The sequence below is a fragment of the Neodiprion lecontei genome, chromosome 2 (genome assembly GCF_021901455.1).
Source record: "Neodiprion lecontei isolate iyNeoLeco1 chromosome 2, iyNeoLeco1.1, whole genome shotgun sequence".
NCBI classification, from domain to species: Eukaryota; Metazoa; Arthropoda; class Insecta; order Hymenoptera; family Diprionidae; genus Neodiprion; species Neodiprion lecontei.
In genome coordinates, this window is record NC_060261.1 from 8,406,387 (window position 1) to 8,432,385 (window position 25,999).

Below are 25,999 nucleotides of genomic sequence, written 5' to 3' on the forward strand. Positions count from 1 at the left end.
TGCATTATATAGCTTTACAAGGCTTTCATAAATTGTCACAACAACCTTGTAGTAGTTTTATACTGCGCAGCGAGATACGCAAAAACACAGACAAAACTGCAATACTTGACAAGAAAACTTTCTTGCATGGTGCAACATCTCAAAGAAAATATTTTGTCTTACAAAAATACTGTCCAGGGTTTTTTCTTGCAATTATTTACTTCATATTTAACTTTTTTCTTATTTTTTTTTTTTTTAATCATTACCTTTTCACTCTCAACCTAAAACTCACTCGAGAGTTTTGTCAAAATCACGAATTTCGAACATTACATACCAATTCCCATCAATTATTACACACATGTGTGTTGTAGGAATAGTTTTAGTTTAGTTCTATCGATCAGTCGGTGTATAATATAACCGTCCATCACATCCTGCATGACGATTCTGGTTAAATGTGGTCCGAATAATGAACCTAAGATAGTATCTCACCAAAAGATTTCACGTAAGCCTCATGAAGTTTGTTGACAAAGTCTGGATCGCTCCTCAGAAGGTAATTAAAAGCCTGCAATAACTGATTCCTTGTCAGCGGCTCAACCGGTCTTGTCAATGGATCTGGGGGACTAGGGGCAGCAAACATAACAGGTGGCATCAATGCTGGGCCAGAACCGACTGCTGAACAGCTCGACGATTCTACAGATGCCTGCAAGAAATATCATGCAATGTAATCATTTGATACCTCTGCATCAACAAAATTCAGCACACAAATATCGTCTCCTGTTACGCAAAGCACTGCTAAGTATATGGTTTGTAGACAAATTTTGGAATTTTATATTATTCAAGTTTTGCCAGTAATATCCGATGACATAGAATTACAAAGTTTTACGTAATTGGATATATATAACTTTTCAGATTTTAAGAATCCCACAATTTTCGTGTTATGTTTCGAATTGGCTGAGAAGCTCTATTTACTAACCGTAGGTCCAGTAGCATGGGCAAATAAGGATGCAAGTGAATTTGCATTAGGAATGGATGATTGTTGATGATTATTTAACGTGGTGTTAGTCGGAGACTGTATCCTGAGAAACCCTGAAGTACTATTTGTATCAGTTGAATTGGCATTTGTCAATGGTGGCTGTTCTCGTGGTACAGCTGTTGATACAGTTGTACCCCCAGATTCGAGATTGGTCGTAGTTATGCGATTTCGCCTTTTAGATCTGTTCACTATATTTCCTGATACGTTGTTTGGCTGAATAGTTGACGCTGACTGAGATTGAGAATGAGATGGAGGTCCTGGCTGGGGCGTTGTAGATCGTTGTTGTTTTTCAATATGTTCAAGAGTATGTGCGGCTGGATTTGACATCAGACGCGCCAACAATGGCTTAGTCTCTGGTGTTACAGGTCCTGTAGGACCAGGGTTGCCTGTTGGAGGTTGATCACCCGCCTTGAATTGGCCGGGGTTTACCTAATTGTTGAGAAAAAGGCGTGATGATGTGATATTTCCCACTTTCTGTCCACCAGTGTAAACTTGATCTAAGTATTAAAATCGTTGTTAGTCCCCAATATTGTAATGTGTTTACTAGGGCTGTGCATTTTCCCAAAATCTCAGGAAAAAAGTTCAGGTTCGGGATGGGTTTGTATCAGGTCATGTTTTTTAGAGATTCCGGAAGTGTCGGGAAATCTAAAATTTTTGGGAAACCCGTAATCTTTGTAAAGCCAGAAATATTTGAGAAGCCCGAGACGCGGGTAACCTAACTTACTTAAAACTCACAGTATCGATTAAATATTAAATAAATACTAATAGTAAATATTATAATTATATGAAATCAATATTTTCAGTAAAAAGTGTCTCAACATTCATCGGGAGATCCGGGAATCCCAAAAATTTTGACTAAACTGATATTTTCGTGAATCCCAGAGTTTTTGGGAATTCCCGGATTAGCGGTAATTCTAAAGTTTTTGAGAATTTACAGATTTCTGGGAATGCTGAAAATTTCGGGCACCCAACCCAATACTAATAGTTTTTTTCCGACCTGATCCGAAGAATTATGATACCCGCACAGCCCTAAGGTTTACCTTAGCCTTGGCAAAGAAGTCCATAACGCTTTGCGAAGGAACATCAGGTCCGAGAGGTGCTGATAAAGGACCTGTCATGTTTTCCAACAATAAGTTATTCCCTGGAGATTTTGGCCCTCCCCTGTTAGTGTTGAAGTCTTCTTGGGCCTTACTCAGCATGCTGAATATATCGACACTGTTCACACTTGGCCCTGAATTTTTCTTAGTCTTAACCTTATTAGTAGATTTTCGCATCTGCTCAGAATCCTTAACAAGTTTGTTAAGCATAGCCGCAATGCGAACGCATTCTTCCTTTTCGTAAAACCAGATTCCAAATATATTGCAGCTTGAATTTCTGTATAAAAGAAAAGGCTCCTGCAGCTGTAAGTCGAGCCCTTGCGTTACAGGTTCCATCAAATTATTGGTATTCAGCCTGCAAGAAAGAAAAATTTTATAGTACGGTGGTAAGTTTTGAAAATTGAAGAAAAAAAACAAATGTCTTTCGTTAAAAGTAGAAGCGTTTTGGGACAATGTGTGGGACATGTTCAAAAAACACGTCCTCGTAATACGAAGGAGAAAATTTAGGTCTCAATATTTTGCCGCTAATTTTTTTTTGTCAGTCAGAAACGATTTCTGAATGATTGCGATGCTTAATGTTAGCGTTTTTACCGATTCATGATCAACACACTGTTGTAGGGTTCCCCGTTTCGTGAATATACGAACAAGGCACCCTCGACGTCGGTTTTTTCCCACTCGTTGTTCTCGGCATTGAATGTGTACAGGGCTACATGGGTCGCAGTCTCGAGAATATCCTTAACGTACGGGTCGACGCGTTTCAATGCAGCAACATTCATTTTCAACTCTGTCAAATCGGCCATCGTGCTCAAAGACCGGCTAATCGACCGGCTAATAAGCTCCAATAAAAGACACAACGACGTACTTAAAAGCACAAAGATACGAAGCACGAACTACAGCGTTCCCGCAATCTCGCAATATTTTGAAACAACGCAAGCAGCTGCTTCTCGGTTGGATGCCATACTGAATTTTAGTACGGCGTTCGTAAAACATCGCACCGATCTCTAAGCAACTGCCGCGTGTTGTTTCAAGAACACGCAATGGCATTGGCGGTACCGGATTGGTTCGCAAATATATACGAAAAATAATTAAAAATAAGATTAGAATTACAAACCTTGTTTTTTATTAAAATATTAGCCGTTGACGTGATTGGTTGGAAATTTTCGATCCAGTGCGGATACCCAGATTCAGCAATTCGATGGAGATTAAGCAGTAGAATGTAGATAATCTTTTGCAGTTAATTTTGAACTTACTAATCTGGTCAATTGTTTGTTCACACTGCAATAATATCATTTGTTAATGTCTGTGATTTGTTCAGTTTCGAACCGTCGAGTGACACTTCGCTATGATAAATATGCTTTGCATTATCGACAGATTTGGTGTTACTAAATGCCTAAATACAACAAAGTATTGTTCGCTTAACGATATGCAATTACTATCCGGCAACCACGACACTTAATTCTAAAACTTATTTCGTTTCAGAGGGCGCTACGAAATGGGAGACCTCGGACATGAAAAACGCGAGCGTGTGCATTTTTTGCCGGCACTACCACTGGGCACTACAGAACTCGACTGTTAGTAGTTACATACGCTGCATGTCTAAACTACTTCTACAGAAATCCACGAGAGTGGGCGCCTCGATACTTCGAGATTCGGAATCACCCTAGAATCACTAGCTTGTATAATTTCACGAACGAGAAAACGTGGAAACAGAAATTGTGACAATCCGGCGGCTGTTGCCCGCTGTGCCCGACAGTGCCCGCGGGGTATACCAAACATATCACATGTTCATAGAAAAATGCCTGCGTTCATAAAACCTAACATGTATAACTAAATGACTAATAATTTTACGATCTATCCGAAAGGGAAGAACATGCAATAAAAAATAAGTGCATAGCGTGCCGAATTCGTAAACTGAAAAGTGTGATATTCGTTTTGACAGAAAACGCGCATAGTTCGTGCGCACGATTAAATTGGGTCGATGTGCGAAAGATGGCGGCCACTGCATGGTGTGTGTGATAAGATTATAGCAGTTAATAATCTTGAAACAGTGTCGAATAGTTAGTAGTAACATAATCAAGGATGCGAAAATGTGATTAATAAAATTGTGTATCGTACGATCGTGTGTAAATATTGCATATATGTATCGTAACAAAGATATCATCGTTTGTTTACGAGAGGGCTTGTGTAACACCGCGATTGAAACCGTGTGAAGGGGTAAAGAAACAGACTTCTAGGTATCGAGTGTATAATTTTGAGTTTAGGTTGTTCATACTAAAGACATGCTGAAGCAATTGCAAATGGGGATGAGAGCGTTCCTCCTGATGGCCTCCCGGGTATGGACCTGCGTCTGCTTTCTCCTAAAGAAGCAGGTTAGAGCCGTAAGTAGGTGTAGCGCACCTAAGCTAAGGCGAATCGTGCGCGAGCGCGGCCCATACAACCTTATTCTCCCGAAACCGATCGACGATCTACAATTCTCGACATATGCACTCTTATTTCGATGAAAAATGTGACTGAAATCATATATTTCTCAACAAGCCTCATGTCATCACATAACGATGTAACGTTCCTTGCATTATTGCAACCTTGTCAGACTGTTAATTTCAAGTTCCTTCCCCTGTTTTCTTCTTTTTTTTTCTCATTTATTCCCACTCCTTTACTTTCGATTTCATGAGATTATTACATAAACTTTTTCTCTCTCGCATCACATTTGATAGAAAAGTCAAAAGGAGATAAAAGAAATTTAATCTAATATTAATGTGTTGTATGAATTCAGCCATGTATACTATGCAAATATTACAGTAATGTATAGGTATATGTGTTGATAATGTATATAGAATAGATCTTTGGAGTTACATTATCTTGAATAATATCTTGATCGCTGAATATGTTGATTGATGAATTCTGACAACAAGATTTGACTAGTGCACAATTTTGTACAGTACATACTGTGGCATTCATTGGACACAATAAGGTTGTAGCTGCTTTGAATCAAATTGAAAAACGTTGACTAAAAAAAAATTATTTTCAGGTTTCCCAGATGCAACCAGTTAAATATGAAATTTTTCCGTTGTCTCCTTTATCTAGGCACCGACTCAGTAAGTAATGTAATTATTAAAAAAAGTATCAAATTTAAAATAAACATCAATAACGGTTGTTTCTATTTTACCAAAACAAATTATGTTCTTTCACCGTCTACAGGTATAGTTAAGAGAAAAGTCCTAGTTTTGGACTTAGACGAGACACTAATTCACTCGCACCATGACGGTGTTGCAAGACCGACTGTCAGGCCAGGCACACCGCCAGATTTTGTCCTCAAAGTCACCATAGATCGTCATCCAGTCAGATTTTTTGTTCATAAAAGGCCACACGTAGATTTTTTCTTGGACATTGTTAGTCAGTGGTAAGTTGCTTAAATTTTATTCAATATTTCGAAATTGTTGTTGGCACCGACAAATTGAAGTAATGTATATATGTTCAATATGATCCAGGTACGAGCTGGTAGTATTCACAGCTTCAATGGAAATTTATGGAGCAGCAGTTGCTGACAAACTAGACAACAACAGAGGGATTCTAAGACGGAGATATTATAGACAGCACTGCACTCCAGAAATGGGATCTTATACTAAAGATTTGGCTGCTATTTGCTCAGACTTAGCATCTGTTTTCATTTTAGACAATAGTCCTGGCGCCTACCGAGCTTATCCACGTAAGCTATAAATTTTTAGAATATTATTTATAGTGGTGTTTATTATACCTACTGAATTGCGAAAATGTTATAATCCGTTATCACTTTGGACGACATGCATTACTCCAGAACAATATTCTTTATAGAAATAAGTCTTTCTATTTTCAATTGGCTTTTTTTTTTGTAGCAGAGTCACTCTTGCATGGTTTATGCAATCCGCAGATTGTATACTTGATTAATCAATTTTTGACGTTTAAATTACAGATAATGCAATACCGATAAAGTCTTGGTTTAGTGATGCCGGCGACACAGCGCTACTCAGTTTACTTCCAGTGTTGGATGCCTTACGGTTTACACAGGACGTCCGCTCTGTACTCTCTAGAAACTTACATTTACATCATACATGGTAGCATAGCCCCTGCCAGTAAAACCCATAGAATAGATTAGAGTTCAAACCGCTAACAGTCTAGTGTGTCTAGGGTAGAATTATTATTAATAATTAATAATAGGAACGTTTAAGCGCTACCCATGAAATAAGATGACAAAGTTTTGCCTTAGACTCTCTCCACTTTCTGTGCTTATCAGTAGCGCCGATAGAAAGTGCACACAGCAAGCTACTGTTAGCCATCACCTACGTCAGCACAATAACTTATGTAGGGTATCATTTTTTTTCTGCTTTTATGTCATATTCGCCTTTCACCTTTGACACGTGAAAAATGAAAACAAAATATCAGGGTCTGTAAATGCACGATAAACCGTAATTTCTATTAGCTTTTTATTTTATTATCGTCATCATTACTAATCCTCTTTTCAATTCCACTCAGCAAACTGATATTTTTAGTAAATATTTTACGCCATTCGACGTATGTAGCAGGCAATGATGATCCGAATAATTATTCAAGTAACCATACTGCAATAACGAATTCTATTAGCTGCCCTAGAATAACTAGGAAATGTGTACTAGAAGATATCTAGCTGTACGCTCACTGTATCAGTGAGGCAGCGGTATGCCGATTATACCTGAAGTGATTATGAAGAATCAGACAAACAGTAATAATAAACATTATGAAGCAACAGAAATATCTTTCTTTGTTATAATTTTTTATTCAACTCATTAGGGTCGCCGTTGATTAATTATCGAATCGTAATTCGCTCGAACGATCCATGTACACGTAATTTAAAATTAACAGGACAAACATTGTATGTGGCATGGAAAAGAATTGATGAGAACATAGCTCTATATTTTGCCCGCTTATCTTCTAATAACCCTAAACATCATTATTATTGCATGGTTTGTACATATTAGAGCGCAAAGTGTGTATGTTAGTAAGGATGGCCGTGCATCTGTCGATTTGCGAATGTCGCGTGCGGTTGTGGTATACGTGAGATAATATTATAGTGATATACATGAGCTATAAATATACATATATATATACACGTGTATATATATATATCTACGTGGATAATATATATAGATTTATGATTATTAATTATATATTATTATTAATAATAAATTCTTGATCATAGTGACAAAATAACTGGGTATTTAAATAAGTCATATACAAACGTGTGCCGAATCGTATGTCGGCTGTTTTTCTTGAATAAACAACAATGATTCGATCTGTTTTTATTCGTATATTTGGCAATTTATCGTATGACTGAATTGTATGAGTAATATACTAACAATAAACCTGCGTAACAATGAAACACTTTTCTTATATGTACAAAACAATGATCGTACCAACATCCATAATAATGCGTGTAAAAAAGTCTACCATAATTGTAAAAGAATTGATGTAATGAAACATTGTATTTGAGACTCAGCAGTTGCCTCCTGATTAACAATTTTCATTCAATTGTTGGGGAAATTGAGAAATTATCTAAACTTGTTCCTTATAGAAAAAAAGATATTGATCTGAGTTTCAACAGCTTATTGTAGTGATCCGTACTCGTTAGCATAACTTATATTGGCTGTCCTTGTATCGATCGAAATTTATACACATTAGGATAACCACATGATTGGCATGTACAGCAAATCTACAAATGAAATAAAATCACAAGTTCGGTTAAGGCTGAATCAATTTTTTGGAGGATCTTCTCTTATCATCTCCAAAGAACTATCGGAGTTGTTGGTGCTGCTACCACTCCCTGCATCATCTAGATCTTCTCTATCGCCTGTTTTCTCTCTTACTGTCGACGTTGCTAGCTGCCAAGTTGGAATGGATGCCGGTACACTCGGAAATTGTTTCCTATTGGTAAAGAAAATGTAATTCCGATATTATTCACAACTTACGAACAAAACAAATTCAGACAAAACTAAATCACTATTTACTCTGCAAAATAGACATTGCTGTACCTTGATAGCAGTAGACCCTTGAGACTGGCTAAGTCCTGTTTCAAGTCTTGAACGAGCTGTGGTATGCTAGGATCGATGGAGTGGTTTTCCGTCAGTTTACTGACGTCTATCTCTACCTTGGAAATGGAGTCTTTCATTTCTCTCAATGAGGTTTTAATAGTTTTGTCTAAGTCCGTTACGGATTCTTCCACAGTTTTGCGACTCTTGCGTCCAAATAAATAAGGCTCTATGAATTTCTAAAATACAATTGAAAGTCAATTAGGATAATTCTTTTAAATAGTATAATGGATCTTGTAACTCGAAGAAATGACAAGGTTAAATTGTTGCAGGTTCATTTAATTGAAACAGAATTACTACCATTTCCATTTGAGCCTTTTAGGTAGAACCTTGGCAATTTTTATATCTTCAATAGAATCTCGAAACTAACATAGTACATATAATATTCTATGCAGCATAAGGAGCGGAATCTCACCTTGTAGAACCAATATATACAATAAGTTGCAGTTCCAAACAGAGCAACGGTATTTAGAATTTCTTTGACTCTTTGAAATGTTGTTTGACGATACGATTGTAGTTGGTAATTTGGGTAGCTGTGACCATGATTCATAGGAACAACTGTGAACTCTTTTTGATTAGGAGTAAACGAAACTTCTGTGACAATTTGGTCCCCCCCCGCGATTTCACATGCTTTAATAATTTCGTTTTCCGAGAGACCTTTTCTTCGGAGAAATTCCTGTTTCTGTTTTAAAGGACTCGGAACTACCTTGGGATTTTGTAAAAATTTTACAGCAGTCCTGACCTAGATTGAGATGAAAGAGAGAAGCAGCTAGTAATTTAGTTGTTAAAAATTTGAAGAACAGCTATAAAGCGAAGTGTTGGTGAATTTATAAAGGTAATCGAGTGGTGCTTGTGTGTTTTCATTAATTGAATAAATGTGTCGTCATCATGCTTAATTAAATTGTTTCGAATGTGAAATAAAATCCCGGATATTCTAACCTAAAGTAGCGAAAAGTACTTACGAGCTCATCCCGCAAAGATACGCTATTATTACTTTCCTCAATGGCCATCGCGTCGATTATAACTCACTTTTGCTAGCCGATAAACGTAGCTTCATACTCATGTAACAGATTCTAATAAGTATGTATTACGGTAATTAGATGTGATTTTTCGTTCACTGCAAAATGAACACAACAGAAAAAGTGCAGTCTATTCCACGCAAGCGCACGATTTATACTATTATCCACTGATACATAATAGTATGGGTATACGGATACATCAAAAATTCTTTGGTCAGTATGAGATTAACACGGTCAAGGTTAAAAACAATCCCGAAAATACAAGAAACTATAAACAAATCGCTGACTCTTTCAAATAATGAAATTATGATCGGTAAAGGCAATCGGAAATACTCGGCAAGAGATAGTCTCTCTTCTATGCTTCTAGATCTCCCGATATTACGCGCACCTTATCAGTTGTGAAATATTTTCATTTCCTTTGTTTACCAATGTTTTCCAAGCTAAAAACAAATAAATGAGCAATGTCGTAGATAAAGACGTGTTGAGATATCTTGTTTTCTTTCAGCCCAATACACTTATAATAGTAATTCCCATATAGGTATATCGTATTCAACGTTGACTTCAATCAAATCTCAAGTAACAAGATCAAATTAACTACTGTATTATTGTTGACAAATAATTAAGAAAGAGAAATACGATTGGTTTGTTCCGTGCTATTTAATCGATTGAATTTACGTCAGGTTGACAACATGGTACACTCATCGATTCGATTCAACCTGTTGGATCATTGAGCCGGTATGCCTACACGGTATCATCCAGTGACGATCACTGACAACCGTAGTAGGAAAAAGTGGGTGTCGCTGCCGCATTCGCAGTTCTGTGTGCCCGCTGAACAGCTGCACTTCAGCGTAATTTCTACGATTTTCTTGAGTCGTCTGAATGCGTAAGTAAGAAAGTGTCCATTATAATTCATTGCTTTGTTATATGGTTGATTCTCAATTGTTTCCTCGGCTAACACAACTCTACATCTCATCGAAAAATTAATCTGTTCTGAATTAAGCATCGTCCACTTGTCAATCGATAATACTAACGGTCCGAAGAACGTTCGCCCGTAGAGATGGATCTTGGATGTGTTGCATGACGTTTTGAACCATCATTAGATTGTCGGACGCTCGGTGGGCGTTTATCGGGTCATCAAGCGTCATTTTTAACCAGTTTCTACGTTAAATAAAGTCTTGGTCGTTTCATGACTGATTAAAAATATTATTTATCACAGATCCGAACGAGCTGTACGCGAATTTTCGGTTCTCACTTCCAACAATTCATTGATCGGTTTCCGTTTTCACTTCTCTACAACTATCCGAGCTCTTTGAACAAGTGCTCAACACCGAACTGCTACAAGCAACAGCATTAAATGTTGACCACGGTGTCAACGAATATTCTGTGACAAATACATAGGATAATTTATCGAAATCACAAGTAGGCTGCTTGCCTTTAGACAATTGACTACCCTGAGTGTGAGAAAAATGGTAATCGACCAGTTTCGGCACTGTGAAAATACCAAGTGCATGTCTCTATTAGAATGCATCTCAATTACTACTTAATGACTTTGGAAGGTCAAGAACTAGAGGGCCAAAATTGTGATTGTATTTATTCAAACGAATGCAAAGTAGGCTATCTAATTAGTATATTAAGTGTTGAATCATCATAAATTGTTGAATTATAAATTTTTACGTAACTCTGCCCTGATTAGTTATATATGAATTTACAGGTGCGTAACCAAAAAAGTAATTCACAGCCTCCGTCAAGATGATCGGGGGACTGTTTGTCTACAACCATAAGGGAGAGGTGTTGATCTCTCGAGTATATCGTGACGATATTGGCAGAAATGCAGTCGATGCATTCAGGGTCAATGTTATTCACGCTCGGCAGCAAGTACGATCGCCAGTTACCAATATTGCCAGGACGTCGTTCTTCCATATTAAACGAGCCAATATCTGGCTGGCTGCTGTTACCAAGCAAAATGTCAACGCTGCTATGGTCTTTGAGTTTTTATTGAAAATCATCGAAGTCATGCAGTCGTATTTTGGCAAAATATCTGAGGAAAACATTAAGAACAACTTTGTCCTGATTTACGAACTGCTTGATGGTAAAAAAAATTGCCTATTCCATCGTATGAGTTTCATCTTAAAATCATGCACAAAATGGTATTTGGTCATAATCATTGATTATGACTATTTTTCTATCGATTCTTTAGAAATTCTGGATTTTGGTTACCCACAAAACTGTGACACTGGGGTACTGAAAACCTTCATCACTCAGCAAGGCGTCAAGTCCGCCACAAAAGAAGAACAGGCTCAGATTACTTCCCAAGTTACAGGTCAAATCGGATGGCGACGAGAAGGAATAAAATATAGGCGCAATGAACTTTTCCTTGATGTTCTTGAATACGTCAATTTATTGATGAGCCCCCAGGGCCAGGTTCTCAGCGCTCATGTGGCTGGCAAGGTTAGCAAACATTCTTACCATCTTTTTTCAGATGCCTAAGGATTTAAAAACCGTTTTGATGTTTGACATTATTAGCATTGATGGAACTATTCAAATATGTTATTAATTTTAAAAGTTTTCTCTCCCAAACAGGTAGTGATGAAGTCCTACTTGTCAGGAATGCCAGAGTGTAAGTTCGGGATTAATGATAAAATAGTGATGGATGCAAAAGGAGTGAAAGGAGGAGGTGGTAGTTTAGGTAGCACGGGTGATGACCCTGGAGCTAGATCTGGCAAGCCTGTGGTGGTTATCGATGATTGCCAGTTCCATCAATGTGTCAAACTTTCCAAGTTTGAGACAGAACATTCCATCAGTTTCATCCCACCGGATGGTGAATTCGAATTAATGAGGTAATTGATGGGTTCCAGTAACGGTTCTTTTGGTAGCATCCAAACAATGAGTAAATACATAAACATCGAGTGATTTGAAAACTTGAAAAATAATTATGTAAAATATTGTTGTACCAGATATCGGACCACAAAAGATATATCACTGCCATTCCGCGTTATACCATTGGTACGTGAAGTCGGCCGCACGAAGATGGAAGTAAAGGCTGTCCTCAAGTCAAGTTTCAAATCCTCTTTACTTGGCCAAAAGATCGAGGTCCGTGTTCCGACGCCATTGAATACAGCTGGCGTACAACTGATATGTTTAAAGGGAAAGGCAAAATATAAGGCATCGGAAAATGCAATTGTATGGAAGATAAAGCGAATGGCTGGCATGAAAGAGACGCAGTTGTCTGCTGAAATTGATCTGTTAGAAACTGATACGAAGAAGAAGTGGACACGACCACCAATTTCCATGAACTTTGAGGTTCCATTTGCCCCTTCTGGATTCAAAGTTCGTTACTTGAAAGTATTTGAATCTAAACTGAATTATTCTGATCATGATGTTATTAAATGGGTCAGATACATTGGACGAAGTGGCCTATATGAAACACGATGCTAATCACCAACTTGTCGATGATAAAATACAAAAAAGTAATCTCACCTTTGAAGTGTAATGAACATAAATGTAATAAGGCTATAGCTGCGTTTTACACTTGGGACTTGCGGTATATAAACAAACTAAAAAGTTGCTGGTATTTATTCTCGTAAGTTCAAAGTTCAAACGTCCCTTGTAAGTATGGAAAGATCCAAAAAATTAATGATTTTAATCCGATTACATTATAAGGCGTAATTAATTATAGCAATGTCGCAGTCTTTCGGGGTATTCTCTAAGAATTCGCACAAAAGAAAAGGACAAAACATTCCGCCTAAACAGCCCTTAAAAATGTCAATGCCACCGTTCTGATCAAAATACAATACTTTTCCTATAACTGCTTATTTCAATCAGGGAGCATTTTTATGCGAGGCATAATTTACCGTCAACGATTAAAATAATGCTCCAATATATCGTGAAAATGTATTTAAAATGTGAACGATTTCTCTAGAGATGTGCCCGGCTGGTCCATGGTCACTTGAAGGCGTATGTCAAATGTAGCTTCTGTCTCTCTATATTATATCGATATATTATAGGTATATACATGTATGTATATATGTATCACAAACCGCATGATTAAACGTTAGTGCAGTGTTTAAGTTGATTTTCAGTTATACCCGAAATTATAAGAAAAATAAAGCATAACATTCAATACTTGAACATTACTGGTTTTATTAAAAAATTGAGTACACGAAGCGTTGATAGATTGTAAAAAGTAGTTTGACCGTATATTGAAAGACGATCTCTGTCACTGGTGACTAATCGATAGTTGACATAAATTGGACGAAATTCTTCTAGTCTTTTTACACAGTTGCAACTATCTCATTTTATCACCAAACCTCACGTGTTCAACATTTCTTGTTTTCACAATATTTTCGTGTTTTTATAGTACATATACATTTCCAAATAAGATAATTTAGCAAGCATTCCATTCCTAATAAATACAGCTAATAAAATTCCCTCAGAAATTCGGTCTATGATTTTCTAATTTTTGAGCTGCAACAAAATCTACTCAATACAGAACTCTTTAAAGTGCACGAAAGAAAATAAGTATGTGCTTCAGAATGGAAATTAAACCCTTTTACAGTGATCTATTGAATAATTATACTGTGCGTACTATTTCTTTTATCACGAACACCTCTATCAAATGTGAGTTAGAAATAATAATATCATTTAATGTAAATGATATATGACTTCTTCAGTTTTACGTTTGACAATCAAACTTAGTCAATCAAAATATGAATAAAAGAATTCAATTCAGCTATTGATAATAACACATAATAAAGTACACTTGCATACTTATTTAATGATTCACAGTGATAGAGATTGGCTTTTGAATTGAAAAAAAATGACTTGTGTGCAACTCATTTGAAAGGTTTGTACCTTTGAGATCCTATACGAATTTAAATGGCAAATAAGCCATCTACTTTTCAGGCTGATATTCTCGTAAAACACTTCAACTACCAAGTAACTAAAATCCAGTGATTATTTTTGGATAATGCATATTACATTACGTAAACTATTATCACTTGCAAAATTTCGAGTGATTTTCACGATAAGAAATGTCACACTAGAAGTCGATTGAATCCGTTATGTTACAGTTATTGAAACTGACTAAATGCGTAGCTAGATTTTATGTGAATACAATGATTTAAAGTACAAGTTAACGTACCTGCTAACGTTTCAACGAACATGTCGTTATCATAGCAGTGAAACATTTTATTGGAATGCAGGCTTAAAATGATTTCGGTTAGAACGCTTGAAATGAAATCTATATGAATCGTTATAGTTAGTGACTAATCTGTCTGAATGAGAGATTATGATGAATTAGTAACTGATAGTAGCAGTTTATATACAAAAGTTTATAAATAGATATACATATACATTAATTGTAAGCACACGTCTCGTTACTTATTATAATTTTTCTACATTAATTAATTTTATTTCAATCTTTTATCTGGTTGGCACTTTCCGTAAACTGAGTACATTAGATTACTGCTGTGATTTTTTGACCAGTTCAGTTATCCAATTCTGAATAAACAGAGCCACGCTAAAAATAAACCAAATATTCACTATGCCGAGATATATATTCATTGCAATTTTCAGTATATGCTCATTTAGAAGGCCACAAATGTTAGTACAGCAAATTGATTTTTCGATTAGAATTTTTGTAATTTTGAAAAGTTGATTTCAAAGTGTTTTATAAAAATACAGTCCTTCCGGGGCAAAGGAAACATTTTCGAAAAATAACTATCATTTGTCGAAACTATTCCTTTCCATAAAAACCATGATATAGTATTGTATATGTTCATGACATTTTGTTGATGGTTATGAATATCTTTTTCGCCAAAGTAATTCTTTGTTGTCAAGAGGAATTATATAGAAATTATGTTAAGTGAACTGTCACTGATTTCTGGTAAATGACGATGATGAACTTTTTAACACTGTATACAATAATTGGAATATTGATCGTTCTAATTGAGGTTCTGGTAAATAATATAACCTACAGTCCAAAGAACTGTAATTCACGAGTACTTCACACAAGGTGATGAAAATGAAGTATATCGACATAACTGGTAATTGGATTTGTGCAAAGGTTTTACGATATCTGTTCCAAAGCCTAATGCAATTTTGTTTTTAGTAGATTGTCAAAATGCATTTGAATGTTACATACTCATCAAGTTGTAACAAAGAAAACCGCTGAAATTAATCCTACACCATAACTGACCGGATTATTCAGGCAACTGATTTATATTTTACCAAGCTATTATACAGGATGACTCAGTACTATCGCCCCACAGACTACCAATGTATTCTTTGGGAAAATCTGTGATTTTTCGTTTTTCATTTCTTATAGGAAATTTGTTGTTTGCAAATTACAGCCGTGTGAAATTGGCTATTCCAGTAGCATCTGATGGCTTAGAACTGAAAGAGAACGCGACTAGCAGATCATCTGCTGTTCTGAGTCCTCAGATGCTACCAGATTGGCCAATTTCAAACGGCTATAAAATCGGAAACGGCAAATTTTCGATCAAAAGTAAAAAACGTTTCAGTCGCGGATGTTCAGGAGGACCATATTGGTAGCCTATAAGGCGATCGTCCTGGGTTACCCTGTGTATGACTTACAAGCCAATTTAAGGAGGAAATCAACAACCATGCCACTGCGAATTTCTATTTACAATTTATATAGATAAAATAGTTAAAATGGTATTCTGAGAAAATAAGCACGCAGGAATGGCTAAGGAAAAAGTTTCAACTGGGTTAAAAAAAATTTGACGAAGTTTAAGAATAAACTGAATGAAATACTTTGTCTTCATTACTTAGCCACTAAAAAAATTGTCACCTCTGCATTATTCGCATATAATTAACTATATATATGATCGTTATTTCTATAGAATTAAATACATACATCAATGAATATGTACTCGATTGGCTAGTCTTGCGAGTCCTTGTATATAAAATACGTTGCGTTACTAGTTCGTTTGTTTCGTTACCTAAATTTTACTTAAATATCTAAAAGACAAATATTATCAGTAATGTATGTATCACAAGTTGGGACCGTAATACTAATTTCGATATAACATATTATGTGCTAAGTCCCGCGTGTTAAAACGATCGTTTCAAATGACTGTTGAACAGTTCTGAACAGGATTTTCCCTGAAATCTTTCTGAACATATCATTAAACTACGGAAAATATTTCTTCCCATCGCTAATCTATACCTGAAAATTCCGCACAGGCTCAAATAAACTTGATTCTGATAAAAACATTTTGGTCAATAATTTAGTATTAACTTTACAGAAGTCCAATTCGATACTAGTTTTCTTTTCTCTCCTTTTTGATGGCAGCTTACTTAAGTCGTGGGAATATCCTGCTTGAAAGTTTTATATATATATATATATATATATATATATATATATATATATATATATATAAAATTGCATCTTCTCAATTTCTTATTATTTCGCAATATCACTACATCTACTCCTTATCAACATTATCTTTCATTATAATATCATCCTTGGTAATGTTCTGGTTCATCTGATCATTTTCGTACTCCACAAAATCATCAATCAAACTTGGCCAAGCTTCAGTATCGTCGTAAGCACTGAGATCATCGCCAATACTTTCGGCAAAATTAAGAAACATATTCCAGGTATCTCTTGGAATACCTCGTACATGTTGGTGACATTCGAGAAACTTCAACCACCTAACGAGCAGTGGTGGTTCACGAATAGTGAACACAAGCCTCCACAAAACGAGTGCCATGTCAGCTGGTAAAATTCTCTGGCCGGATCCAACATCCAAGCCAAATCTGAACGTGAATCGATACAAATCTTTGAATAATTCTCCATCCTCCGTCAATTCTTGAACGATTTCGGGCAAACGAGCCTGAATACCACGTATACTATCAACGTGCATTTCCTTAAGGCCAGTGATAAATTCCTGACGAGCAAATTGACACATTTGTTCAGCATTTAATTTCCATGCCAAGACTAGTACTTTGAATTCGTCGGGAGAGAGTTGTAAGTCTTCACAAAGCCTTTCTATGCCGTCGGCCAAAATAATATCTTCATGTGGATCCTGAAAATTGAAAGAAAAATGTAGTGTCAATTAAATAATGCGAAATCCAAGGTCAAATCATTATATGCAGCTGTAATAAAAGCAAGTTGAGATGTGCTTAATGACGTTTACCTTGTACATATCAAAGAGAGCATTCAACTTGCTTTCGGAAGAGTCTTTCTGCTGTTTACAGTCTACAGTTAAATTGAGTCCTAAACTTGTTTTAGGTCTGTCCAGAGGTGGAATTCTTGCATAAGTTCCTCTGGATGTTCGCAGATTATTATGAGTCATAGGAAGCGATCCACAGTTATCTGAACCAACTTTGTTAAATGTTGACAAGGCGCCCAAACCAGATTTGCTGTTGCCGTTTGTGTGAGTCTCTATGGCTGTCAAAGGGCTTGTTTGAAGGCAACCTGTTGGTGGAAAAAGATCCCCAAGTTCCATAGTTTCTGTAAACCAGAGATTAAGTTTAGGCTCCTGTTTACCTTCAGATTCAGGGTTGGGAGAATCAAAAACAGCCAATGTTTGGTAAGTTAAAGAGATATGATATAAATATACTTGTTATGCCAAATGTTGACATATAATAGATTTTCACATAAAGGTACATTTTTAAATATTACTCTATACGATGAAAACAAAAGTACAGTAACATGAAAGTGAAAAGGGAATAATTGATGAGCAGATTGGCCATATTTAGTAGTAATGATTAGATAGCTTTATATTAATCGTAGCAATATAAATTTTTTTTAATCATGATAGTCGCATACCGTCTTTGTGCTCCGAAGAAATTTGTTGAATGTGTGCAGACGGTGGGGATGGCACCTTGAAACACGAGAGACAGTTTCCCATTGATGCTGTCCGTACTTAACGTGAAGGTATATTACCCCTTGCATCAGTGGTTCAGTCTTTGTTTGGCAGTCTTGATCATAAGCTATTTAGTCAGATAACACAACAATCCAATTTGTAGTGATAAGTGCTTATTAAACAGCAATTATTGTTCATTGAAGAAATAGCAGATCGCGCAAATACGTTGTTTCAAAAATGACTGGAGATGGAGGATCAGAGTAAGACGTATTACACATTTCTCAAGGCGGTTATTACGTTGTAAAGAAACCAGGAAAACAGCCTTATTTTATTTCGTCACTTATTTCCATTATGCCTCGTATCTAATATATCTGTGTATTTATGTATGAATACACTGTAGAAAACATGTATGTATATGTGTAAAGGCGTTAGGTTCAAGGTGGGGATAGACGTGTTGAGTCTCGTTTTGATAAAAACGTATATTCGAGAATGAACGCAAAACAATGAAAATGGGTATAACACATATTTATTGTTTGAAGAAAGGATTGAGACTTGATTTCGAGCCTTCAATTTGCTGGTGATGAAATGTAAGAATATAATCACAGTATACATATAATATACATGTATATATAACGAGCAAACGGGTGAATGACGAAAACAATTGTCAACTTGGTGAATTTTTTATTTTTCTGAAATCGGAAATAACGGGGCAGAGTGAGATCGAGAGAAAGGGGGAGAGAGAGAGAGAGAGAGAGAGAGAGAGAGAGAGAGAGAGAGAGAGAGAGAGAGAGGAAAAGAAAGAAAAAAATCGGATTAAAAGTTACCTGTGTACCTATTATTTTTTCAGCAAATACAATGACGATTCGCATGGACTCGACGAACCTGCTCGGCGTTTACGAGTGGTAGATTTATGTAGTTATTATTTGCGTCAACGAGTCCGCTCCATTTCATTGGTAATTTTTATTTCACTTTAATGAGAACTTTTAACAATAACGTACTGTACGAAGTTACGAACCCCGCGCGATATCCACCCAACTCAATAACCCAACCGCTAAGATTTATTACGTACAGAATAATCCATCTTCGCCGCGCGTCAAACACAAATGATACTTCTACCCTACACACGATATATACGAACTGATTGATATTTTACGGAAATACTAGATTTCACAACATTTTTTCAGCGAGCTATAAAAGCAGAATTTCTTTCTTCTTGGCAATACATCGCAAAAAATCCCTGCTAGTCGATGTCAGTCACCCTGGTTCTTTCAAGACGACAACCTAACGGTACTAAAATTGAAAAAAAAAACAACATCAACACGAACGTCACCAACCTCGAACCGGAGTCACTTTTCATTCGCAAAATTCCGCGGAAAATTTAAATCATCATTTAAGTCATGTTAATGTATTTCAATATTTATTTATTACCTACTAGCAAGGAATGGCCCATTTTGTTGCAGAATATGCATACTACTTAAAGAGAGTCGCATTTAACAATAGAAATAATGTTTTAATCCTACTTTTCACTTCACATTAATATATTAGACAAAATAGAAACCTACGAACTTGCACAGCTTTCTATGCTTGGGTATAATTTTATTATAATTTACCTAGAACTATTAACTGATTATTCTTTTTTTGGCACCATATTGCTAATCACAGATTGTGAGTATTCCACTTTTATTCCAGCGTACGCGATAAACCAATATCACTGTGAATGTGTTCCCATAGAGACGCTCACAATTTTATTTCAATTGATCAAACAAAATGACTAAGAATATTTGTCGCTGAAGCATAGGTGTTCTGACATATCTACCTTTGACAGTACACTAAGTACAGTCTTAAACTTTTGTAACTATACACAAATATTCCTGATTGTTCAATTGTAGAAGCTGGTACAGCAGGAAATTTTACCGCAATCAAATTTTTAACAATGTGCGACCCAAACTTGGGGGCTTTACCATCGCCGGTCAGCGAACAGAGATCCAGTTATAAACCGAGATTTTTGGACAAAGATGAGAAGATGCCTTCAGATTCTTTGAATGAACCTTCTACAAAAGTAAACTCTAAATTATGGAAATATACTCCACCTGCAGAGCCGCCATCAATTCTTGATCCTGATGATCCGTTGATGAAGCGATTCCAAGAGTCCCTCAAGGCCCACTTGTCTCGTATTAATAATAAATTGAACGAAGAAATCTTCGATCTTGTGCGTATATCAAAAATCTGTTTATATATCGATAGTATTTTCAAATACATATCCATTTTCAAGTTGTTCCATGTTTATTTATATATTCTTCAGGAGGCAGCAATAAAAAAAGCGAAAGACGTTCGAGAACAAGAAGGACTCAAATTGTACAGTGCGCAGGAAGAAATATCTCGGCAGCAATCAGCAATCGAGAACTATCAGGCTACATTAGTAGAGGTGATACAGATGCGCGAAGAAAAGGAAACACAAATATGTATAGTGAAAGATGTGCATAAGGAAGCGTACCAGAAATTGCGAGATGAGAAGGCAAAGGAGGAAGAAATCATTCGGGAACTGGAGAGTTTGTCTTCCCTAGAACGCCAGTTCAGGGAATGGGAAAATGAAATATCTAGTAATCTGACAGTATCGAAAAGAATGTCTGAAAAAGATGCAATGGATCAAAAAGAATTGATTCGCAAGAAGCAGCAGGAGGATTATATTCTGTTTAAAATAATGTCAGAAGTGTGGAAGATCGAATCAGAAATAAAAATCTTAAATGAGCAAGCTGAACTAAAAGAAAAAGAGAAAGGTACGCTCAGTCAAACTATCACCGATGCCAATGCTGATCTTGATGCATTGCAACGAGAATATAAAAATCTGTTCAACACATGGAATAACATTGTTGCTAATATCTCTCAAAGAAATCAGATTTACAGCGAAATTTCTGATGAGAGACAGTGAGTTCCTTGGCAAGCCAATTTTTTTATTAACCCAATGAATAAGCAAAAACTACTTGTAATCTTATTTTCACATCTTTGAGCTATCTTATTATCATTACTTATTACATATTTCACTATTTATGAATATTACAGACAAATCCGAGAATCGTTTCGAACATTACAAACTGGAATAGATAAATTGAAGAAAGAAGCCAACAAAGAAATGGAGAATAACGAAAGGCTAACATCTGTTCAATCGAGAATAGAAGAAGAGATTCAGATCAATTCAAAAACAAACGCCATTGAAAAGGAGAAGATTACTCATCTTGAATCACAGTTTACAAAAATAGCTAAACTGGTCGAGCAGAATAACGCAGAATTCAACGAAATTCAAAGTGTAGGCATTATTCAACATAAAAATGACGTGCATATTAAGTTGTGCACTCTGATTAACTGAAAATACTTACACAGATTCATGTAAATAATTGAATTTATTTCAGGATTACCGACATTATCGCAACATGGAAAAACTGTTGCAAAAAGATATTGAAAAATTAGCTAGCCAAAAAGTTCAAATAGAGGAGCAGATTTTGGCCAAACTGGAAGAAAAAGTGGCACACGACAAAGTTGCTCGATACCTGAATAAACTTTTACGAAATTTAAAGTGCGCGACTCGGGAACAGGAATTGGCTGTAGTACAGGCTGAAAATAATTATGGAAAAACATTGCTGGATATTGAGAAGTTACGAGGTCTATTGGAAAACAATAAATCAGAGTTGGAAGAACTTGTTAATATTAACAGTGTGAAAGAAAAAGAAATTGATGTGACACAATCAGAGATAAAAAAATACGACTCCATTATTATAAGAAAACAAAGAGATATTGAAATTGTGAACAAACGAATTGAAGAAGCTCTAGAAAATACAGGGGGAGAAGAAATCAGTCCACTTGATTTGAAGATACTAACGTTAGAAAAGAATATAGAGGAGACAGAGCAGATGAATCAAAAACTACAGTTACACTGGCTAAGGCAGGAAGGGTATATGGTAAACCTTACTCAGCAGAGGAATGTTCAGACGCAAGAGATGAGCTTGTTGGCTAAACAGATAACAATAATGGAGCAAAAGAATTTGAAACTCGAGACTGAGCTTGGACTGCAACGAAAAGAAGAGCTTAATATGGGCAGAGTTATAAATAACTATCAACAGAAATTAGTGGACCTTAATGCACGACTGGCAATGCAAAAGGATTACAAGGACTTCTTGGAAGACACGAATTACGTAACGAAGAATGAGTGCTTGGTATCACTGGAAGAGTTAGAAATGAATATCATTAGATTAAAGAATGATATAGAGCAATTGGAAGATGAAAAATTGAGTGCCAAAGAACGGTTGATCACTTTACAGCGGGAGAGTCTATCTTGGGAAAAGAAGGTAAAGTACTCGACTATCATTCTGCTAATGATTTTATTATGATCCAGAATCTTTGGTACTAAATACAGAGTTTAAATGAAAAATTATAATATAAGAATATTTCATAAATATATTACGAATCTTAATTAAGGTACAATTAGCGCAAGAGACCAACAAGAATATTAAAGACGAACGAGGCTGCTTCGGTGATGTGGGAATAATGAAAAGTGAAATCCAAAGAATGCAAATTAGACTTTCGCATCTTAGAAAGGCTCAGGAAAAGTTGATTCAAGATATGGAACACTGCGTTTCTCGAAGAGATGCAATTGTTGACGGAGCAATGGCGAAAGAGAAAAGAAATCCTAAAGGACAACACAATCAGAGAACCATTTTTCAAAAACGTCTGACCGATCAAAGACTGAAAATCAAACAAATAGCAAAAGTGAGATATTGAATAGTGTTCATGATTATCAATATCCATGAAAATTACCTCATTAACAATTCATAATTCTAGGAAACGAAGCAGATAGACAATCAAATATCTGAACTGGAAGAAGTGCAGAGGACAGTGTTAGAGCAGTTGAATAAGGAACAAGAAAGGCTCAGGTTAATCGAAGATTCTATTCCAGACATTGAAAAGAAGATAACTGAAGCTGAAATTATAAAACAGCATGTATGTAAGCTGCATGCTGCGAATAGTCTAGAATGATGTTTGACTATTGCTTAATAATTTTGCAGATAAGATCCAAGCAAGACGTAGTTTATGTTTTATGCATATTGCAACTCAAGTACACACAGCCAGGAATACTCTTAATTTACTTGATATTAATTTTATAGAATTTGGAGATTCTAATACGGAAACAGCACAAAGTGAAAATGTACCAAGACGTCCACAGCGGACGGCACAAGATGCTGCACAAATCTGAATCACTTTTAGATGCGGAATTGTTGAAACAGCGTGTGATGAATGCAGATTTGAAAGAAATATTGGAACAAACGCAAAGTGATTTTCCACTGTTGAAAGATGTGACACGAAAAATACTACTGACACTTCAAACACCGTAAAAACTTTTGTATACAATATATAGATGCCTACTTGTAAATCTGACACATATGATAAAACACTTCTAATTCTGAAATGTTCGTGGCTTAAATTGGCAAAATTATTATCAGGTTTGTTCAATAATTTAAGAATGTACAGTTATCTGCAAAACAATATTCCTCAAGTAATAGGATGCCAAGGAGGATCATGAACAATAACTATAGATTTTTCCATTAAAATAAAAACTAGTTAATTTATTATACACATTTTGTACACTTGGTCACAAATTATTCGACATACTTACATCATCCAATTGTTATGAGATCCATTTCACAATGTAATACGTTTTCTTTCCTACCCTAATCATCGTTAAATTATTTGGCATGATATGAACACCAGGGGTGATTATTTCTTCGATATTTTGAATCCTTTGATGATTGATGTAAAAACCACCAGCGGTAATAATTCTTATTGCATTAGTTTCATCCGGGAAACAATTTGCTTTCAAACTAAGTTGCAGCACGGTCAAGCCTGGCTCAGGCAATATTTCTATTAAAGTTGCCCCTTGAAATGCGCTGACCATCTCATCGGCACTGAGACTGGACAAACTTTCGATCGACTTATCATAAAGTATGGATGTGGTTTGCTGTGCTGTTTTCAAGCCCGCTTCTGTAAAAGTTATCAATTCACACGAGTGATGTTCTGATCAATGGAAATAAATGGAAATGTGAACATCTGCAGTTATTAGAAAATGATACGCAGCAGTAAAAATCAATTACCTCCATGCACCAATCGAGTAACATGTTCAGCTAGTATTTTTTGTGCTGTACGTTGTTCGGGATTTTTTTTGTGGGCAACCATAATTTCTGAAATACGTCCCAATGGGATGAAAGTGAAGAATTTCAGCAATTGATGAACGTCCGAATCTTTGGTGCGTATGAAGAATTGGTAGAGTTGAAAACTCGATGACTTATTCTCCGATAACCATATAGCATTACCAGCCGATTTGCCAAACTTTTCGCCACTTTCTGTGGTGATTAATGGAAGCGTCAGACCAAATACCCTTTTGTCAGTTGCTCTGCCAATCAAATCAAACCCAGCATCGATGTTACCCATTTGATCGCTACCGCCAATTTGAAATCTACAATTGTACTTTTCTAATAGATGGAACCAGTCGTAGCCTTGGAGCACCTGGTAAGAGAACTCAGCAAAGCTCATTCCTGTTTCTGAATTTAGTCTCGTCTGTACAGATGTTTTACTAAGCATTGTACCGAGTCTGAAATACCTTCCAACACTTCTTAGAAAATCAAGCGCATTTATGTCCTTGTACCATTCTATATTGTTGACAATCATAACAGGTTTCACAGTCTTTTTTTCCTCCCAAAAAAGTTCCTCATGATTTTTAAATATCGTTCTAATGTTTCTTGATATTCCTTTTATGTTCTCATTTATTAGGACCTGTTCCATTTCAGTACGCGCTGACTTTCTGTGACTCGGATCTCCTATCTGTCCCGTAGCTCCACCTACTAGAGCTATTACTTGATGGCCAGATCTTTGCCAGTGTAGAAGATTCATCAATACCAATAGATTTCCAACGTGCAAACTGTCCGCCGTTGGGTCAAACCCAGCGTATACCGTCTGCGACGACGCATTCAGGAGATCAATGACTTCTCCTCTGTGTGAACAAAATGGATTAAGTAAAATTAGTGGAATATTAAAATCGTAGGAAGAATGGAGTGCCTTTCGCTTGTTAGAGTCAATGAAATTATTTAAAAAATCATAAATTAAACGGTAGTCTGTACTCACGCCGAAGTGTCTGGAAAAATATCCTGAAACATTCCTCTATCGTAAAGTCTTAAAACGTTTCTACTTTTGTACGTTTTGTACGTTCTAATGTTCTTTAAATCGTGCCTACAGGCTGTGCATAACCTCCATAAATGCCTCCTTATACTCATTTTAAGGTTTATTCTATTTTAATTCTTTAGTCTAATTTCTTAAAGAATTCTTAATTATTCTTCGAAACTCAATTAAGATGTATACGTATATTTTCAAAACTTCCGAACGTAGGAAATTGCTAACAATAACGAAACCGGTATTGTCACGAACTCCTCACATGTGACGCACATTATTATTGCTACAATTCCGGGGAACTTTTACATAGGCCAACATTTCGCCGTACGCTAGTAAAAGGTTTTGACTATTATATATACGGAAACTCAAGAATGTAGTTCGTTCGTATGAATCCTTAGTTATAAACGAAACGAGGTCTTCAGATAGCTAGCATTTAAATATTATGTACAACCGTGTAGTATCAAAAATACGGTATTTAACTTGCGGATGAGCTTAAAAAACGTTTACTAAGCGCGCGTCGAGCGATGGTAGGGATGACATTTTTGGATGTAATATTGTAAAACAATATTATCGGTACGAACACGTTGCGTACAATGAGTGTTAAATTTATTCGTCTCCTAAATACGTGGGAATAACGAGAACGAACTACATTGAATAATACGATTCTGATAATTACTATATTTCGAGTAGTTGTGTGACAGGTGCGGTGAACCATAGACAACATAGA

At 36.1% G+C, this 25,999-nt stretch overlaps 7 protein-coding genes across 13 annotated transcripts; 3 read left to right on the top strand and 4 right to left on the bottom strand.

The window, feature by feature from the left end:
• Positions 1 to 137: 137 nt before the first annotated feature.
• LOC107218155 (mRNA-decapping enzyme 1A) lies at positions 138 to 3,390 on the bottom strand. Of its 2 annotated transcripts, none has more exons than XM_046731583.1 (4): positions 3,221 to 3,390; positions 2,053 to 2,464; positions 953 to 1,441; positions 138 to 679 (listed from the first exon to the last, which is right to left on the bottom strand). In XM_046731583.1, exons 2-4 carry the CDS (start codon positions 2,443 to 2,445, stop codon positions 452 to 454), a joined length of 1,110 nt encoding a protein of 369 aa, XP_046587539.1. In that variant the 5' UTR covers positions 2,446 to 2,464; positions 3,221 to 3,390; the 3' UTR covers positions 138 to 451. The 2 variants fall into 2 exon arrangements, with proteins under 2 accessions (XP_046587539.1, XP_015511416.1); XM_015655930.2 differs by lacking the exon at positions 3,221 to 3,390 and adding an exon at positions 2,701 to 3,084.
• A 304-nt stretch (positions 3,391 to 3,694) lies between these two features.
• On the top strand, positions 3,695 to 7,864 carry LOC107218158 (CTD nuclear envelope phosphatase 1 homolog). 2 transcript variants are annotated; one of them, XM_015655935.2, is made up of 5 exons: positions 3,695 to 4,478; positions 5,138 to 5,204; positions 5,308 to 5,509; positions 5,598 to 5,815; positions 6,059 to 7,864. In XM_015655935.2, the coding sequence occupies exons 1-5, from the start codon at positions 4,389 to 4,391 to the stop codon at positions 6,202 to 6,204; spliced, it is 723 nt and encodes a 240-aa protein (XP_015511421.1). In that variant the 5' UTR covers positions 3,695 to 4,388; the 3' UTR covers positions 6,205 to 7,864. The 2 variants fall into 2 exon arrangements, with proteins under 2 accessions (XP_015511421.1, XP_015511420.1); XM_015655934.2 differs by having other exon boundaries at positions 3,697 to 4,487.
• Positions 7,415 to 9,748, bottom strand: LOC107218133 (peroxisomal membrane protein PEX14). Its single transcript, XM_015655902.2, has 4 exons — positions 9,170 to 9,748; positions 8,623 to 8,949; positions 8,151 to 8,386; positions 7,415 to 8,043 (listed from the first exon to the last, which is right to left on the bottom strand). The coding sequence occupies exons 1-4, from the start codon at positions 9,215 to 9,217 to the stop codon at positions 7,872 to 7,874; spliced, it is 783 nt and encodes a 260-aa protein (XP_015511388.2). The 5' UTR covers positions 9,218 to 9,748; the 3' UTR covers positions 7,415 to 7,871.
• A 221-nt stretch (positions 9,749 to 9,969) lies between these two features.
• On the top strand, positions 9,970 to 13,354 carry LOC107218143 (AP-2 complex subunit mu). Of its 3 annotated transcripts, none has more exons than XM_015655914.2 (5): positions 9,970 to 10,109; positions 10,938 to 11,315; positions 11,424 to 11,674; positions 11,807 to 12,063; positions 12,181 to 13,354. In XM_015655914.2, exons 2-5 carry the CDS (start codon positions 10,976 to 10,978, stop codon positions 12,659 to 12,661), a joined length of 1,329 nt encoding a protein of 442 aa, XP_015511400.1. In that variant the 5' UTR covers positions 9,970 to 10,109; positions 10,938 to 10,975; the 3' UTR covers positions 12,662 to 13,354. The 3 variants fall into 3 exon arrangements, with proteins under 3 accessions (XP_015511400.1, XP_046587540.1, XP_015511401.1); XM_046731584.1 differs by having other exon boundaries at positions 10,003 to 10,113; XM_015655915.2 differs by lacking the exon at positions 9,970 to 10,109 and adding an exon at positions 10,721 to 10,835.
• On the bottom strand, positions 13,347 to 19,312 carry LOC107218150 (DCN1-like protein 3). Of its 2 annotated transcripts, none has more exons than XM_015655924.2 (4): positions 18,893 to 19,312; positions 18,024 to 18,187; positions 17,389 to 17,705; positions 13,347 to 17,277 (listed from the first exon to the last, which is right to left on the bottom strand). In XM_015655924.2, exons 2-4 carry the CDS (start codon positions 18,103 to 18,105, stop codon positions 16,675 to 16,677), a joined length of 1,002 nt encoding a protein of 333 aa, XP_015511410.1. In that variant the 5' UTR covers positions 18,106 to 18,187; positions 18,893 to 19,312; the 3' UTR covers positions 13,347 to 16,674. The 2 variants fall into 2 exon arrangements, with proteins under 2 accessions (XP_015511410.1, XP_015511411.1); XM_015655925.2 differs by having other exon boundaries at positions 18,885 to 19,312.
• LOC107218151 (coiled-coil domain-containing protein 40) lies at positions 18,939 to 23,683 on the top strand. Its single transcript, XM_015655926.2, has 9 exons — positions 18,939 to 19,013; positions 19,245 to 19,347; positions 19,950 to 20,269; positions 20,363 to 20,985; positions 21,121 to 21,364; positions 21,468 to 22,400; positions 22,531 to 22,821; positions 22,894 to 23,052; positions 23,217 to 23,683. Exons 2-9 carry the CDS (start codon positions 19,308 to 19,310, stop codon positions 23,442 to 23,444), a joined length of 2,838 nt encoding a protein of 945 aa, XP_015511412.2. The 5' UTR covers positions 18,939 to 19,013; positions 19,245 to 19,307; the 3' UTR covers positions 23,445 to 23,683.
• Positions 22,667 to 25,953, bottom strand: LOC107218149 (tyrosine--tRNA ligase, mitochondrial). 2 transcript variants are annotated; one of them, XM_046731582.1, is made up of 4 exons: positions 25,228 to 25,953; positions 24,201 to 25,096; positions 23,726 to 24,090; positions 22,667 to 22,797 (listed from the first exon to the last, which is right to left on the bottom strand). In XM_046731582.1, exons 1-3 carry the CDS (start codon positions 25,374 to 25,376, stop codon positions 23,738 to 23,740), a joined length of 1,398 nt encoding a protein of 465 aa, XP_046587538.1. In that variant the 5' UTR covers positions 25,377 to 25,953; the 3' UTR covers positions 22,667 to 22,797; positions 23,726 to 23,737. The 2 variants fall into 2 exon arrangements, with proteins under 2 accessions (XP_046587538.1, XP_015511409.2); XM_015655923.2 differs by lacking the exon at positions 22,667 to 22,797 and having other exon boundaries at positions 23,655 to 24,090.
• Between the last annotated feature and the right edge of the window lie 46 nt (positions 25,954 to 25,999).